A 13822-nucleotide genomic window follows, 5' to 3' on the forward strand; every position below is an offset into this window, starting at 1 on the left:
GCGCAATGCCACATCCTGCTTGCTCTGTGAACTCTGTGCAACAGTGTGTGTCAATCACTCGCTAGTGCGTAACAGTTCGATATAAGGTTAAGCTGAAGTCTGTCCTATACTTCAAGCATAGGTCACATCATAACACTCACTAAATGCAAAGCAATTAATATCAAAAGGCTGCATACTGAATGTGTTTTAATTTTGATACATGGTAACCTTTAGAACAGCGTGTCTAATGGAGGCTTTGCATCTCAAAAAGCACTATTATGTGCAGAGACTCAAAGACGATGAAACAGCCTCCCTTGGTTACAAAGGGGACAGCTTTAAAGTATGCGTCTTTACGTATGAGGAAATCTGCATGAAACAAGACTTGGGTCACCTTGATGAAAAGGGGGGCGGAGAAAGGAATCACGAAAGGCACAGGAGGAGGAAAGGAGACAAAGAAGAACCAAGCCCAGCAGGTCTTCTCTAAAAGATTAGGCGTCAGCAAAGATAACACCTGGGGGACAATTAATAGGTCCACTGGTCCATAAAATATTTCATTTGGATTCATACCCCCAGCTCCATATGCACACAAATACAAACAAACATAAAATGTCCCTGACACTTAAACATACGCACACACACAAGCTGGTTTAAGCAGCAGCACGTGAGAAGAATATCTACAAATAAAACAAAAAGTAGAGAAGGAGGTAAAGTCACAAATACTCTTCCACAGGCCTCTGCTCAAGCACACAAGTGGGTGGAAGGTGAGGGTGGTTCTAGTAGGCGTCCACTATACCTGTGACTATCTAATATAGTCACAGGTATAGTGGTAGGTTATCCTAGAAAGTTTCAAGTTATAGTGGATCTTTTCGTCCACAGCAAGCAGATTTCAGTTATGCGCTCATTACATAAAATGCGTTGCATGCTACAAATGTTTCATCACTGACATTCTGAGCCTTTCTACAAAACACATTTTTCATTCCTAACTCCACTTTGGTAAAACAACACAAACACTGATAAAAGCTTTTTAACCCATTTACTTCTTGATATAAACCTTAAAAGACTGTTGCCTTACTTGGTATCTACAGTTTCTATACAGTTTAAACCATTTCTGCCCAAAATCACATTAGCAGCAAGTATGAAGAGTGAAATGAAGAGGCAGTATTTTTTCTTCAAATCCAAGATAATTAGTTAAATTTCCATCTTTGAAATTTGTTCTGATCACCTTACAGCCAACACTGCTATGTTAGACTTCCCAAACACTTTCACTTAACTTTTTAAAAGTACCGCACTGTGATTTTATTTTATTTTTTGCAAATGCCCTTCATTAACACCAAACCATAATCACAAATAATGTCGAGTACAGCTTTAAGATTTCTTTTGATGCTTTTAGCTACACCCTTCTTCAAACTGCTAACAATATTTCAAACTTTGTGACTGCACAAAAACGATAGTCCAGTGCATAAAAGCCAAAACAGGATCGGAGCAATGCACTTTGTTATGACAAGAAAATGCAACTGAAAAGACGGTATGCATTATGGAGTACATTTCAAAGAGCAAGAAAATGACATCCATTAACTGGAAGTTGTCATGTCAAAGGTGCCCTCTGAGGTCTTCTTGTAAACAAGCAAAGCTTCTTTTCACACTTAGTTCAACTCACCAAAACAGACTGTCTCCTTGAGGGCTAACAAAAATGATGAATTACCTTCCATTCCATTAAAACGGCTGAAAAGCTATTTTTGGAACACTGTGACCTGCATTCTTTACATTGTTTGCCATCTTCCTGACTTTTCTGATTGGTGTATTACTGTAGTCCTTAATGTTTTATAACCACCAGTTTTTGGCTTGCCGATACTAACATCATCATACTTGTGCACCTGCATCATAATTTCAGTGCAAAATATCTAAACAACATCCCTAGAGTTATGATTAATTTTAATTAACTTTAATTTAGCTATATTAAAATCACTAAAATCTGTATAAAACCAAAAAAGTCAGTATATAAACTGTATGGATTCATACATGCATACACACACATACATATATATACACTATGTCCTATACTAGTAAGTGTAAAGAGTGACAAAGAGTGATGTAATGACTAATTACTAGCATTTGATGAATGTCATTGCGAGTTTGTCGTACCCTTGTGTATTTAATTATACCCAATGGCATGTTAGTACAAGGCTTCCAGGTGATGTTAATTAATGTCTGTATGGATTCAGTGCTTCCGGCTTAATGTGGTCATTACGACTTAGTCAATTTAAATATATCGGGTACCTTGTTGCCCATGTCTCATTAGTACAAATTTATTTTCACACTGCATTGACCTAAACATAAACAGTGAAATCTAAAAGCTTATTGTATGCTAAGCAAAATTCTTCAGGCCTCCTCTTAAGTTTACAGATGTCCTGCCCTGGTATACATTTAGAAGCTCATACTTTAAAGCGGTCTCAGAAAATACATGTTGTGACAAAGCAGATATCGCTTAAATATATTAAAAGGTACTCAATTGATAGTTTGTCTCTTTTAAGACTTCCTTCAGTATTTCAGACTTCAGTCAGATTAATCAAAAGTTGAGCTAGATATAAAGTGGACTCTGGCACCAAGTGATTTATAGAACTGTGACTAAACAACAACAAAATGCAGCTGAATCATTCAAGCTCTACTTGCACACAAACACCAACGGAGGAAAAACGAAGATCTGCAAAATCTGTGCCTCTAAACCCCGAGCTGTGTGCCAGTCAGTCCATTAGGGACTGCACTGGCAGATGTCTTAGCTTGTGTCCTCTGTGCATGTGTGTGATTCTGCATGGTAAGGAAGAGAAGCTAGGACAGGAACTATATTGATCTCGGATCCTGAATAGGAATGAATATTGATAAGTTTCTGGATGCCAGTGCCCACATGGCTTCATGGATTCACTTATCGTCTAATGTAGGCCTGCATTATTATTTCACACTGAAGTGCCTATTTTATTACATTGCAATACAGAGATCAGACCAGTAGAACAAAGGCTTGCATTTTCTCTGTCCGAGAAGTCCGAACATCTTGAGGTTGTAAACTATTATATTAATTTAAAAAAAAAACAAAAAAAAAAACAACTCTTAAATAAAACCTTTCAACTTACAGTCTTTATTTAAAGAACCAATCAGGGATCACAGAAACCCTCATACTAAAGTTAATGACATGGAGATTAACAGTGACTCAGAGTTTCTTTCTTAGTCTTGCTTGATCTCACAGCTGCCTACGACGCTGGTAATAGTGACATTTTAATTCTGGCTTTATGATTCAGTTGGTTACTCAGAGGCCTTCCAGGTAAGAGGAAAATTGACCATATTACCCCAGTACTGAATTCACTTCACTGGCTCACAGTACAATAAAGGAATACTCTTAAAATCCTTTTATTAGTTCACAAAGCTTTCGACGGTTTGCCCCCCAGCACATCTGTGAATGGCTCACTGTTTATAACCCAATCACACCTCTCCGGTCATCAGGTGCAGATCTTTTAAATGTTCCTAGAATTACAGTCAAGTATGCTGAGGGTGCTTTCAGTTATTGTGGTAACCTGCTTGTTGACCTGAAAACAATTACATCTGTACTGACATTCAAAAAAATAAACCTAAAACCTCACAGAATATCCCTGCCCGTTTTGCCTTGCAGACAAGTAATAAGGCAAAAAAGAACAAATGTAAATCAAAGTTATGAAACAAACACAACTAAAGACAAAAAACAAACACAGTATGATAGGTATTCATTGATTATAAGACTGTAAAAGAGCTGATCATCTGATCAAAGTACCAAGTCTGATTAATTAGTCATCATAAGGATTAGTCAGTTCCCTTCCTCATTATTGACAATGTACTTCCACAAGCCGGAAGAGCTCATATGGCATCAACTGATTAACAAACAATCAGCACTGGATTTTACATCTGTCCACCTATGTACTATGTAACTCCCAAAAAGCTGAATGTCTTGTATGATGACTGAGAAACAAGTCTTTGAAAATTTATTGAGGAAGTGGGGGAGAAAAAAAAAGCAGTGGTCCAGTAGGACAGAAACACCACTATGATGTAATGCCAGGAAACACAATAGGCATGCAGTAAATATTAACTTGGTGTAAATGTTCTGTTTCTTTTTAGATTTATGCTTTAGTTGTGTGTGTGTGTGTGTGTGTGTGTGTGTGTGAGAGAGAGAGACCAATAAGAGATCATATCATCAAAAGATAACGGCTCTTTCCAGGAACACTATATAGCTGTGATTTAATTTGTCAAAGGCATTGATTCTCTAATTTTTTTCTTTATCCATTCACACAAAAAAAAAAGCATATTGAAGAGAATATTTGCCTAAATTGTTTTAGTCATCATCAACAATTAAATTAGGACTGTAGTTCACTTTTAGCAAAATGAATGTCATCACAAGCGCTTGAGCAAGCTACACTGCTCAAAAAGTTTTTTACGCTTAAAAAAGACTTGATTGTCACAGTTTAACACAAAGTTAGTTCAACTTCTTCTGTCCAGTTAGGATGCATTAATCACTGTGAATCCATATGATCGGCTTTGGTGCAAATGAACACGACAAGGGATGCACAGGAGAGGGGAGAAGGGAAAAAGGGAATGATTTTGCAGGTTGTGGCATAAATCATTGCTCTTCTCTTATCCCTCCTGACTGACTTTTCTCTAGTTTTGCTTTTTGCTAGTGTTCTTTCACTAGTGGTAGCATTAGATGGTACCTGCAGCCCATTCATGTTGCACAGGAACTCTACCTGCTTCAAGATGGCACATCCACATGAGCCATCCCAAGAAGGCCTGCTGTGTCTGCCAGCATATTCTCAAGTGTATGGAGGAGATCTGGGCCATTACATGAGGAGAGCTGGAAAAGACTACTGTGAGGCACAAATCAGCAGTCATATGAGTATCTGCTCCTTTGTGCAATGAGGAAAATGAGGAGCAATGCCACAGTTCTGCAAAATAACCTCCAGCTGGCTACTTTTATACATGTTTCTGACCAAACTGTCAAAAAACAGACTGCATAAACATGGAATGAAGTGCTGACGTCCTTTAGTGGGACCTGTGCTCACGACCCAGGACCGTGCTACTCAACTGGCATTCACCAAGGATATGCCTTCCCAGAGCATTACTGATCCACTGCCAAACTGGTCATGCCAGATGATGCTACAGGCAGCAAAATATCTAAATATTCACCACTGCAATGACATCTCCACACTCTTAATGCTTCCTAACTTGATTAAGATGAATTGCTCCGAAGTTTAACCAACTTTAGGTTATACTATGGATAATTGAGTGCTCCTTTTTAAGAGCAGTGTATTTTTTTTTTTTAAATATTAATTCAACTTAATTTTATTACATACCTTCAACAGGTAACGCACACTGTGCACTGGCTCTACAATACATTAGGAGGGACCTGCTATACAGTTTCACAACTACTCTAGAAGACACTGCTGCCAATAAGAGTTTAAAAAAGAACTTCCATCTTGTTGTAAATGCAGTTAAAAAGTGGCCAAAATGTGTTTAAATACTAGGTTAAAAGTTTGGCTTTGAAGACAAGACTAGAAACTCTTGTTTTCATGTCAAACCTTCGGGCCACTGAAAAAGAATTCAACAAAAAATAAACAGCCCTCACAACTGTGGGGCTTTAGTTTTCACTCATTCGTGGCACTTAAATAAAAGTGAGATTTTGAGCTCCACTGCTCTTCACTGGGCCTTTAGGTCAGAACTTAAAACACTGTTACAAAACACCAATTTCGCACAGAATAAAGTCAATGTAACAATGGACACCCAAATGAAAACGCAGTATTGTGAAACACTTAAAGCAACTTACAATACGTTCTGTGAGGCGCCAAGCTGCAATAGTAGCTTTACAATAGATGAATGTCCATTCCTGACAGCATCGTGTAGTGGGGAGTCGTTCTCATACCCAGGCGTGTTCAAGAGGGCTCCCATTGAGACCAGTAGTTCCACAACTGCCAGATGACCCAGGTTACATGCTTCATGCTGAAACAAAGTAGTAAAGCTCAAAAGTTATACTGCTTCTTTTCGATCTGACAATATGCCTCAGATCTTACAGTGTAATAAAGCATTTTTTAAAACTGATACGAAATAAGTTTTGCTGAGTAATAACATCTGGGAAGTATGCATAAATATGTCCTGCCCCAGTTTTCTGCTTTCTAAAATTAAGAAGATGGGTGCCTTAATGTTCGTCTGTTTTTAAGTCTTTGCCTTTGCAAAGGATTAATTTGACAAAGTTAAAGTTCAGCCTGAGAATTTCACCAGAAATGCAATTAAGACACACTCAAACAACTGCAGAGTGATTAAACACAGCATTATGCTTTAAATAACTTGAGCAGCTAATGCATTTATTAAGAAACTGGCTTTTTGTTCCAGTTTATTTTTATTTGGGTCAGGTAGTCTAAGCTATTAAGCCAAGGGCTGTGCAGTTATTTCTCCTCAATGACTGTAAAAATGATTTGCCACCTGAATGAGCAAATATTAAGAAGAATATGCCTCATCTATCATCATTTTAATCATCATCATCATCATCATCATCATCATCATCATCATCAGGGACTAGAAATGAAAACATGCCTCTTATTTGTGACAACTGTTTCATGTATTGCTGGGACACTTCCAAGTTTTTTGTAGTACTGGCCATCTGGACAAATGTTTATTTTACACCCAGTTTGGAACCAAATCCATGGATTCATAAAGTGCATGCTGAAATTGGCTTCATTTTGTTTGTTCTAAACTTCACAAATACAGAGAGAAACATGTAACAAGCTGAAATGCTCTGGCTCTACAATTGGCTAGGTTAAAAACTACAATGGTGCTAACAGAGGTTTGGAAAAACACAATGGTAATGTCATGGTGGCTGTAGCATATCAAGGCTTATAGCTACCAACCTTCCCACATATATACAAATACACACATTTGAATATTTCTAGCATTAAGTTTTCTGGTAGCAATTTGAATGATCAGCTGAGAACTGTCAAAACTCAAATTGAAAACTCAAGTTTGAGTGGAACATCTTGACATAAAGTGCTGCAATAAAGACGCAAACACACACTCAGTCTCGAGCAGCTGTCGAGGCGTTTCCAGCTTATCATGTGGCAGCAACTTGAGGTTAAACTGATAAAATAACATGCCTGTGATTGTTGCTGAGGAGGTACCACCACAAAAATAGCCCCTTGTGTCATCAGAACATATTACTTTTCAAAGAACTATATTCCTCTATCTTGAAGGATGAAAAAGTCAACCCTGGTAGAGGAACTAATGCAATATTGGCAGCAACAAAAGGTCTGCCACCCTGCCATTTGGAAGCTGGACCTATTCCTGAAGTCATGCAGGGCTTTACTTTCAAGTGTCGCATAGCTTCATCTCATATGCACACTAAAAACAAAAGAAATCTTCAGGTTAATGATATTTAAATTTCCAATTTAGTGACTGCACAATGTTTCAGAGTTTGACATAAAAAAAAATAATAAAAATGAAACTTCTGCAAAAGTGCCTCCCCCCTTATTTAATCTTAATCAGAGTTTTGTTCCAGAGGCTGGTTGTTGTCATGTTTGTGACTTTTGCAACCACATTCTCCTTACACTGGGCTGGTGTTTCCTGAAAGAATCAAATCCATAGAAGCTAAAAACTTTTCTTGTATTATGTTTGATTCAATTAATAAGCTATGCTTGTGCTGTTACTAGATTACTTGTAACCTTATCAGGTCTGCTTGTTTGTGACCGCATGCCAATTTGCACTGCTCTTGGTAGACTTCCGATCATTATTATTATAATGAACTCACTGTGCTTTTGATCATAAATTTATGCATTGTTTAACATCACCATCTGAAATTTCCACTCCTATCTGTGCTTTTCTCTGATTGCAAACTAGTGCCAATTTGCCCTGCTTAGTAAATCTGGCCCTTATTATGCCAGTCACACAAACAGTGCAGATGCTTACATTTTAAAAACAAACAGAAAATAGGGATAGCAAAAGAGGGACATTCATATAGTAGAAATATGAGTAACCAAGGAGGAAGAAATCCAAATATTTAGCTTTAATAACAACAATAATAATAAGTAGCAAACATTATAGAAGTAAAGTTAAAGTCTATACGAAAACCTATGTGGAAAAAGTCACTGTAGTGACGCCAATTATTTGTCATCAAAATAAGTTAAAAAAAAAAAAAACAAAACACGATTGTGTGTAAACAAATGCTACATTGCTGAAGAAACAGTGTAACAACAAATGAGACTAACAAATTCATCACCTACCAGAGGTGTCCACCCCGCATTATCTTTTAGATTGGGGTCAGCCCCCTGATCCAGAAGATCCTTGACAGCCTCTACATCTCCCTGCAAAGACCAAAAGATAATAACAAACCTGGGGTCAGAACTACAGACCTTTAAATGCAAACCTTTAAACACAGCAGCTGATCTCAGTAAACCAAAGCTCTCTGGTTTATCAATCACTCAACAGTGGGCCATTGATTGCTTTGTCTGGGATCCAGGGAAGGATTACAGCTATGTTTACAAGGATTACTGTAAGACAGTTTAGTCTCAATAGAGTGGAATATGGCTGCCTGATCTAATACAGCCAAATATGTTCAACTCCACAGTAAGGGAGAATATTTAATTATATATATCTGTAAAAAAAAATTTGAAGAAGAAAAAAAGAATAAACAGGAAATGCCAAGTTTGCTCCTTGCACTCACTAATTTTCATGATTTTTATTTCTGCAAAATGTCCTAACCCAAGAACAGCATTACTGCTAAAATGAGTGAAATTATAATTGTTTACCATTTTATTATCTCATTTTTTTAGGAACACTGTGCACAGATTTTATTCTTGCAGTCTCCTGCAGATATTTTCACACCTAGAATATAACAGAAAATTGAGTAAATAAAGTGAATCATGCCAACACTTTATGACCTTGATTGCAGCTAGATGAAGCAGGGTCTCTCCCTTGTGGTTCCTCTTCATAACTGCAGGGCTTCCTGGACTGGACCGTCCAACAGATGCACCATTAAAACAGGAAGATCTCCTGTAACTTTCTGTGGAGGGGCTGGCTTGAACAGAGGGGCTGTCTCTGCCCTCTTTTCTGGACTTTTTGGTGCTCTTAGGGGTAGTCAGAGATGGAGGATTTAGCACAACTGGAGAGATCGGACTCAATGATTTTCTCCCCCTTCTGCCTGGAGATGGTCTTGGTCTTTTTGGAGTGTTGTCCAAAGTGCTGTTTCTGTCTTCGGTCCTAGATCTTTTTGAGGAATGCTCGGAAGGAGACACGTTCTTGTGATTTTTGGGGTTATCATTTGGTTTGGGTACATCTGCAGACAGCTGGTCATGCTGAAAGGCACTTTCCGGCAAGGGTTGAACAAGTTCAGTTTGGCAATTCAGTACAGTCTCGCTGCCTTGTGAGAGACTCTCTCTCACTGTGCTCCTGGCAGGACTGAGTTTATCAGTGCTCCGCTGTGCCATCTCAGGCTGAGGCCCATCAGAAGTGACAACGGGGCTTAGGAACGAAACCCTTTTACTGGACCTTCTTGCTCCATCAGCACACACCTGCTCATTTTCAGAGAGATGAGCCTCTTCTGAAATGCCCCATTGCTGGTTTATGGCTTCCAACCTTTTCTTCTTCAGATTTTGCTTCGTCTGTTTTCGTGTGGTTCTGGTGGCTCCTTGCACCGGCACATTCCTGCTGGTAGCATTTTTCTTAGTTGACCTCTTCTTCCTGTCGTTTTTTGTTTCACCGTTGCATCTTTGAGAAGAAGAGGAGCCGGAGTCTTGGGAGGACGAGGTGAAATTGAAAACTGACAGGTCCTGGCATTGAGCAGTGAGGGTGTCTTGCTGTGCTGCAGATGTTTCTCCAGGAGACCTGTTGTCCGGTACGGTGATCTCTGCAGCCTTTTCAACTGTGCAGCGTACCTTGCGGCTGCGGGGACTGAACCAGATTTTAAAATTCTTCTTGTTGTTTTTAAGTACAGGGCCATCAGGCTGAATCTCAGCCACAGATGAGTCTACAATGAAGAATGAAAAGAAAAAAAAACAAAACAAAGAAATATATGTGAAAACACAGTGCTAACAAAAATTATCACATGGAACTATTCAAGCTAATTAAGAATAATTTATATACTGAAATCTTGAAAGTTTAACATCGATCTTTGAGGAACTGTTCTTAATGTATAATTTGGGGTGGTTTGATGGTGACCTTTTTTCCATGCTTTCTTTTAATTAAACTTCAGTATTAGTTGCATTTCAAGGCTGGTCGTTTAATGTGTTACAGTGGTTACATACGAGTACATAAACATACACATATTAATGAATAAAAGGCTCAAGGTAAAATAGCAAACACTAACGCTTCTGCTAATGGGATCCTAATAAAACGCAAGAAAGCAAAAGAAAAAAAATTGCAGAAAAAAAATCCCTCATAAACAGAAACTGCACAGCTTATTAGGTGTAGTGAAATAATAATGCTAACATATGAAAGACGTATTGGAGCACCTCGTTTGCTTTCTACATCTTTAGTTGTTTTCGTGAACACTGACAACAACGTGTAGATTTGCTCCCATATTAACTACATGGCTTTGAAAGCCCTTCTGAAATTCTTCTTCAAAGCTGAGATCTACTTGCAAACTAAACACTAACATGGATAATTGCACTGCATAATTAGTGCAATTACGTGGATGCCAGATGGGCAATAAATATAATAAACCAAAGGAACAAGCCACTAACCCTGTCAATCACAGACCAGATTAGTGGAGAAAAATGTTTGAACATTTCAGTCAACAAGTGATAGAGGAGGGTGTGGAAGGATGAGCGTGGTGAACCGAACGAACCAAAACACATGGATTTTGAAAGATAAATTGTCAATTATGCTTCTATCCTGCTATATTTTTATATATAGCTTCCCTCTACCTGGATTTTTAATAGGAGTGAGCAGGGACTCTAAGCCACAGAAGAGTTCTATGATGCTGCTGAGCTGCCTGTTGATTTGGATGTCCTTCACCCAGGCAGGGCTGTGACATACCACACAGCCATCTCCTGCACGTGGCCCAGCACAGGACCTGAGGAATAAATACATCCCATATTAGGAGTCCACACTACAGCTCAGTAAGAAGCATTACAGAATGGTTATTCCTTCACTTTTAAAGAACATCCAGTCATGAAAAGAAGAATCAAAATTCGGGCTGTTGTTTAAGCATGCAGACATTAATTCACTCAGTAGCCACTTTCACACATCCGCTCCAGACAATTTCAGGGGAATTAGGTTGGGATATTGTCGACATTTCAACTTCCAACATGTACCACACAGAAAAAAAAATGCCTGTTTGAGATGGACTGAAACTACTTGAAATACTTTTTGTGTTAGCATGAAGGAGGGAACACATTATGCCCACTCACTAGCAATAAAGGCACCAGACTACTACCTGCATTGTTCGCACAGTGGCATAAACCATCATCGCATAGATTTTTGTATTGGGCACCTGCCAGGTTAAACTGTGGAAAATCCAGCTGCTTTGGATATATGTGTTTTCTCCACTAACTCTAATAACTGATGTCTAAAACTTCAAGGCTACAGTGAATGTGTGAAAAGCACTATAGTATCTGAGAGGGGAGGCAAGACTATGCTCACATTGTAATCTGTGATGAAGGCAAAACATACTGCAGGTGTTAAAAATCATTTAGGTGGACCAAATGAAATTGACCCATTAGTCTTATTAGCTAAAGCTGTCTATTGGTGTCCTATTGGTGTTTAATTGGTTAGAATACACTTAAGTTCATACATTACCTGCACAGCATATGCTCACATAAACCTAAGCAAACAGGTTCCTTCATCAAATCTGAACTGGGGGAAAAAAGAGAACAAAACAGACAGAAAGAGGTTAGCTGGACAATGGTTGTATACCCCCAAGACCCACAAATTAATTTAAAGTGGGATTAAAAAAAACGTAAGGCAAGTTTGCATAAGTGCCTTTACAATAGCCTTAGTAGGAATGCAGGGTGCTGCATTACTTTTTGAGCCAAATGTGTAAAATCTGAACTTTAGAAGACCCTGAAAACCTTAACACAAAGTGCATTACCATCATAAAAACAAAAGCACATGGTCCTGGATGTTTAGCAACTTACACTCTGGGGCAGTCCGGGACCTTGCGATATGCAAAAATAATCACCCGAACTCCATCACAGCTACAAGCACAGTCAAATACAATTTTAAGCAGCACACCACTCTCTGTTTTTACTATGCTTTGTGCCGTTGTCACTCACTTATTCGGCGCCAGATCGCTTAACAAAACACGCCAGAGTGTTCATTGGCAGGTGCTGCAGGCGTTATCGCCGCTATACCGTAATTTGTTGTGCCCGAGTTACAGGTTTATTATCTGTGGTTTATTGTGATGGCACTGTTTACCAGATTATATTTTGGAAGCTTTCATCGTTGAAGTGCAGGCTGCGTGGTGTTTTCTCATTGCTGCACAGAGGTCTTCAACATTTCATGGCATTGCCGCACGTGTGTTAATTAAGGATGAATTGAAAGTGAGGTTTCAAATGAAAAGTTAACGATAATGGACAAGACTAGGGGCACGGTTAAATTTCTTCCATGTTGCTTTGCATTTCTCTATAAGCATCAGGCCACTGTTCGACTAAACAAACATACCAAACTAACATTTACATATTTGTAAATGTTTACATATTTGTACCACTTTAAGTGTAAGACAACACTTCGTTACTTTTGCTGCTACCTAAACGCATAAAAAACCCAGTTTAGCCTGACTTCCAGTACTCGTAGACGACGCAGGGTTAGCTTGCCACTCTGTACTGCACTTAACGTTTACTTACCATTTGGAACAAAGTAGCAACCGTCGGAAGTTTGCCGCCGCCTCCTTAGTCTTCTTCCAGTCCACTGTTTGCACGGAACTGTGCTCATCCATTCTTAAATAGGAGTGTTGCTCTTTTGTTGTTGTTTTATTAATCAAACAGCAAAAACATCTCCCGCCAAATATTTACGGAAGCGAGCAAAGCGCATTGCCACAGTGGATTGGTCGACGGGCATACCGGTGATGACGTACACCCTGACGTAGGGGTTTTTGTTGTTTTTTTTGAGAATCGGACGTGTGAAATGGACAGTGATAAATGAATACCAATAAATATGTTAAGACTGAACATTATTTTGTGGTATATCTATGGATAATATCTTATATACAGTGGATGATCTAAACTTCCCTATTTTGTTAGAGTGACAGTCCAACTTCTTTAATTTCTTCCTTCGGCTGCTTCCTTGTGGATCATCTGCCCCATCTCACCCTATGTGTACTACTTTCCTGTCACACCGAGCCTCTGTAAGTCCTCTTTCACAACATCCATGAATCTTCTCTCTGGTCTTTGTGTTTTCCTCCTGCTTGGCAGCTCTATATTCAACATCTTTTGTGCGATATATTCACATTCTCTACACATGTTCTGCCTTGCCTCTCTGACTTTTCTTCAACCTGCTGAACCTGAGCTGTCCCTCTGAAATACTCATTTCTAATATTGTCCCTCCTGCTCACTCCCAATGAATACCTTAAACTCTGCAACCTCCACCTCTGCCTCTTGTCTTTTCATTAAAGCCACTATCCCCAAACCATACATCACTTTTACTATTTTGTCAAACTTCCCTGTCATTCTTGTTTTTTGTCTTCGGTAACAAATCACCCCTGACACTCATCTCCACCTACTCCACCCTTCTTACACTCTCTTCTATACCTCTCTTATGCATTGCCTATCACTTTGGATGGTTGACCCCAGGTATTTACACTCCCCTCACTCCCTCTGTTCCTTGCAACTTCACCTCTACACCTGGGTTT

At 38.9% G+C, this 13822-nt stretch overlaps 1 protein-coding gene across 2 annotated transcripts in view; it reads right to left on the reverse strand.

Annotated features, from left to right (window-relative positions):
- bard1 (BRCA1 associated RING domain 1) overlaps nt 1-13024 on the reverse strand; it is a 23797-nt gene extending 10773 nt beyond the window's left edge. The window contains exons 1-6 of one of the 2 annotated variants that reach the window (XM_005918364.3): nt 12819-13024; nt 11773-11829; nt 10899-11047; nt 8916-10000; nt 8259-8339; nt 5816-5988 (exon numbers count right to left, since the gene is read on the reverse strand). In XM_005918364.3, coding sequence (XP_005918426.1) covers nt 5816-5988; nt 8259-8339; nt 8916-10000; nt 10899-11047; nt 11773-11829; nt 12819-12910 — 1637 coding nt within the window. In that variant the 5' untranslated portion in view covers nt 12911-13024. The other variant, XM_005918365.3, reaches the window with a different exon arrangement.
- Nucleotides 13025-13822: the final 798 nt, after the last annotated feature.

The sequence above is a fragment of the Haplochromis burtoni genome, unplaced genomic scaffold (genome assembly GCF_018398535.1).
Source record: "Haplochromis burtoni strain Fernald_Lab_line unplaced genomic scaffold, NCSU_Asbu1 Contig_29, whole genome shotgun sequence".
Classification (NCBI taxonomy): domain Eukaryota; kingdom Metazoa; phylum Chordata; class Actinopteri; order Cichliformes; family Cichlidae; genus Haplochromis; species Haplochromis burtoni.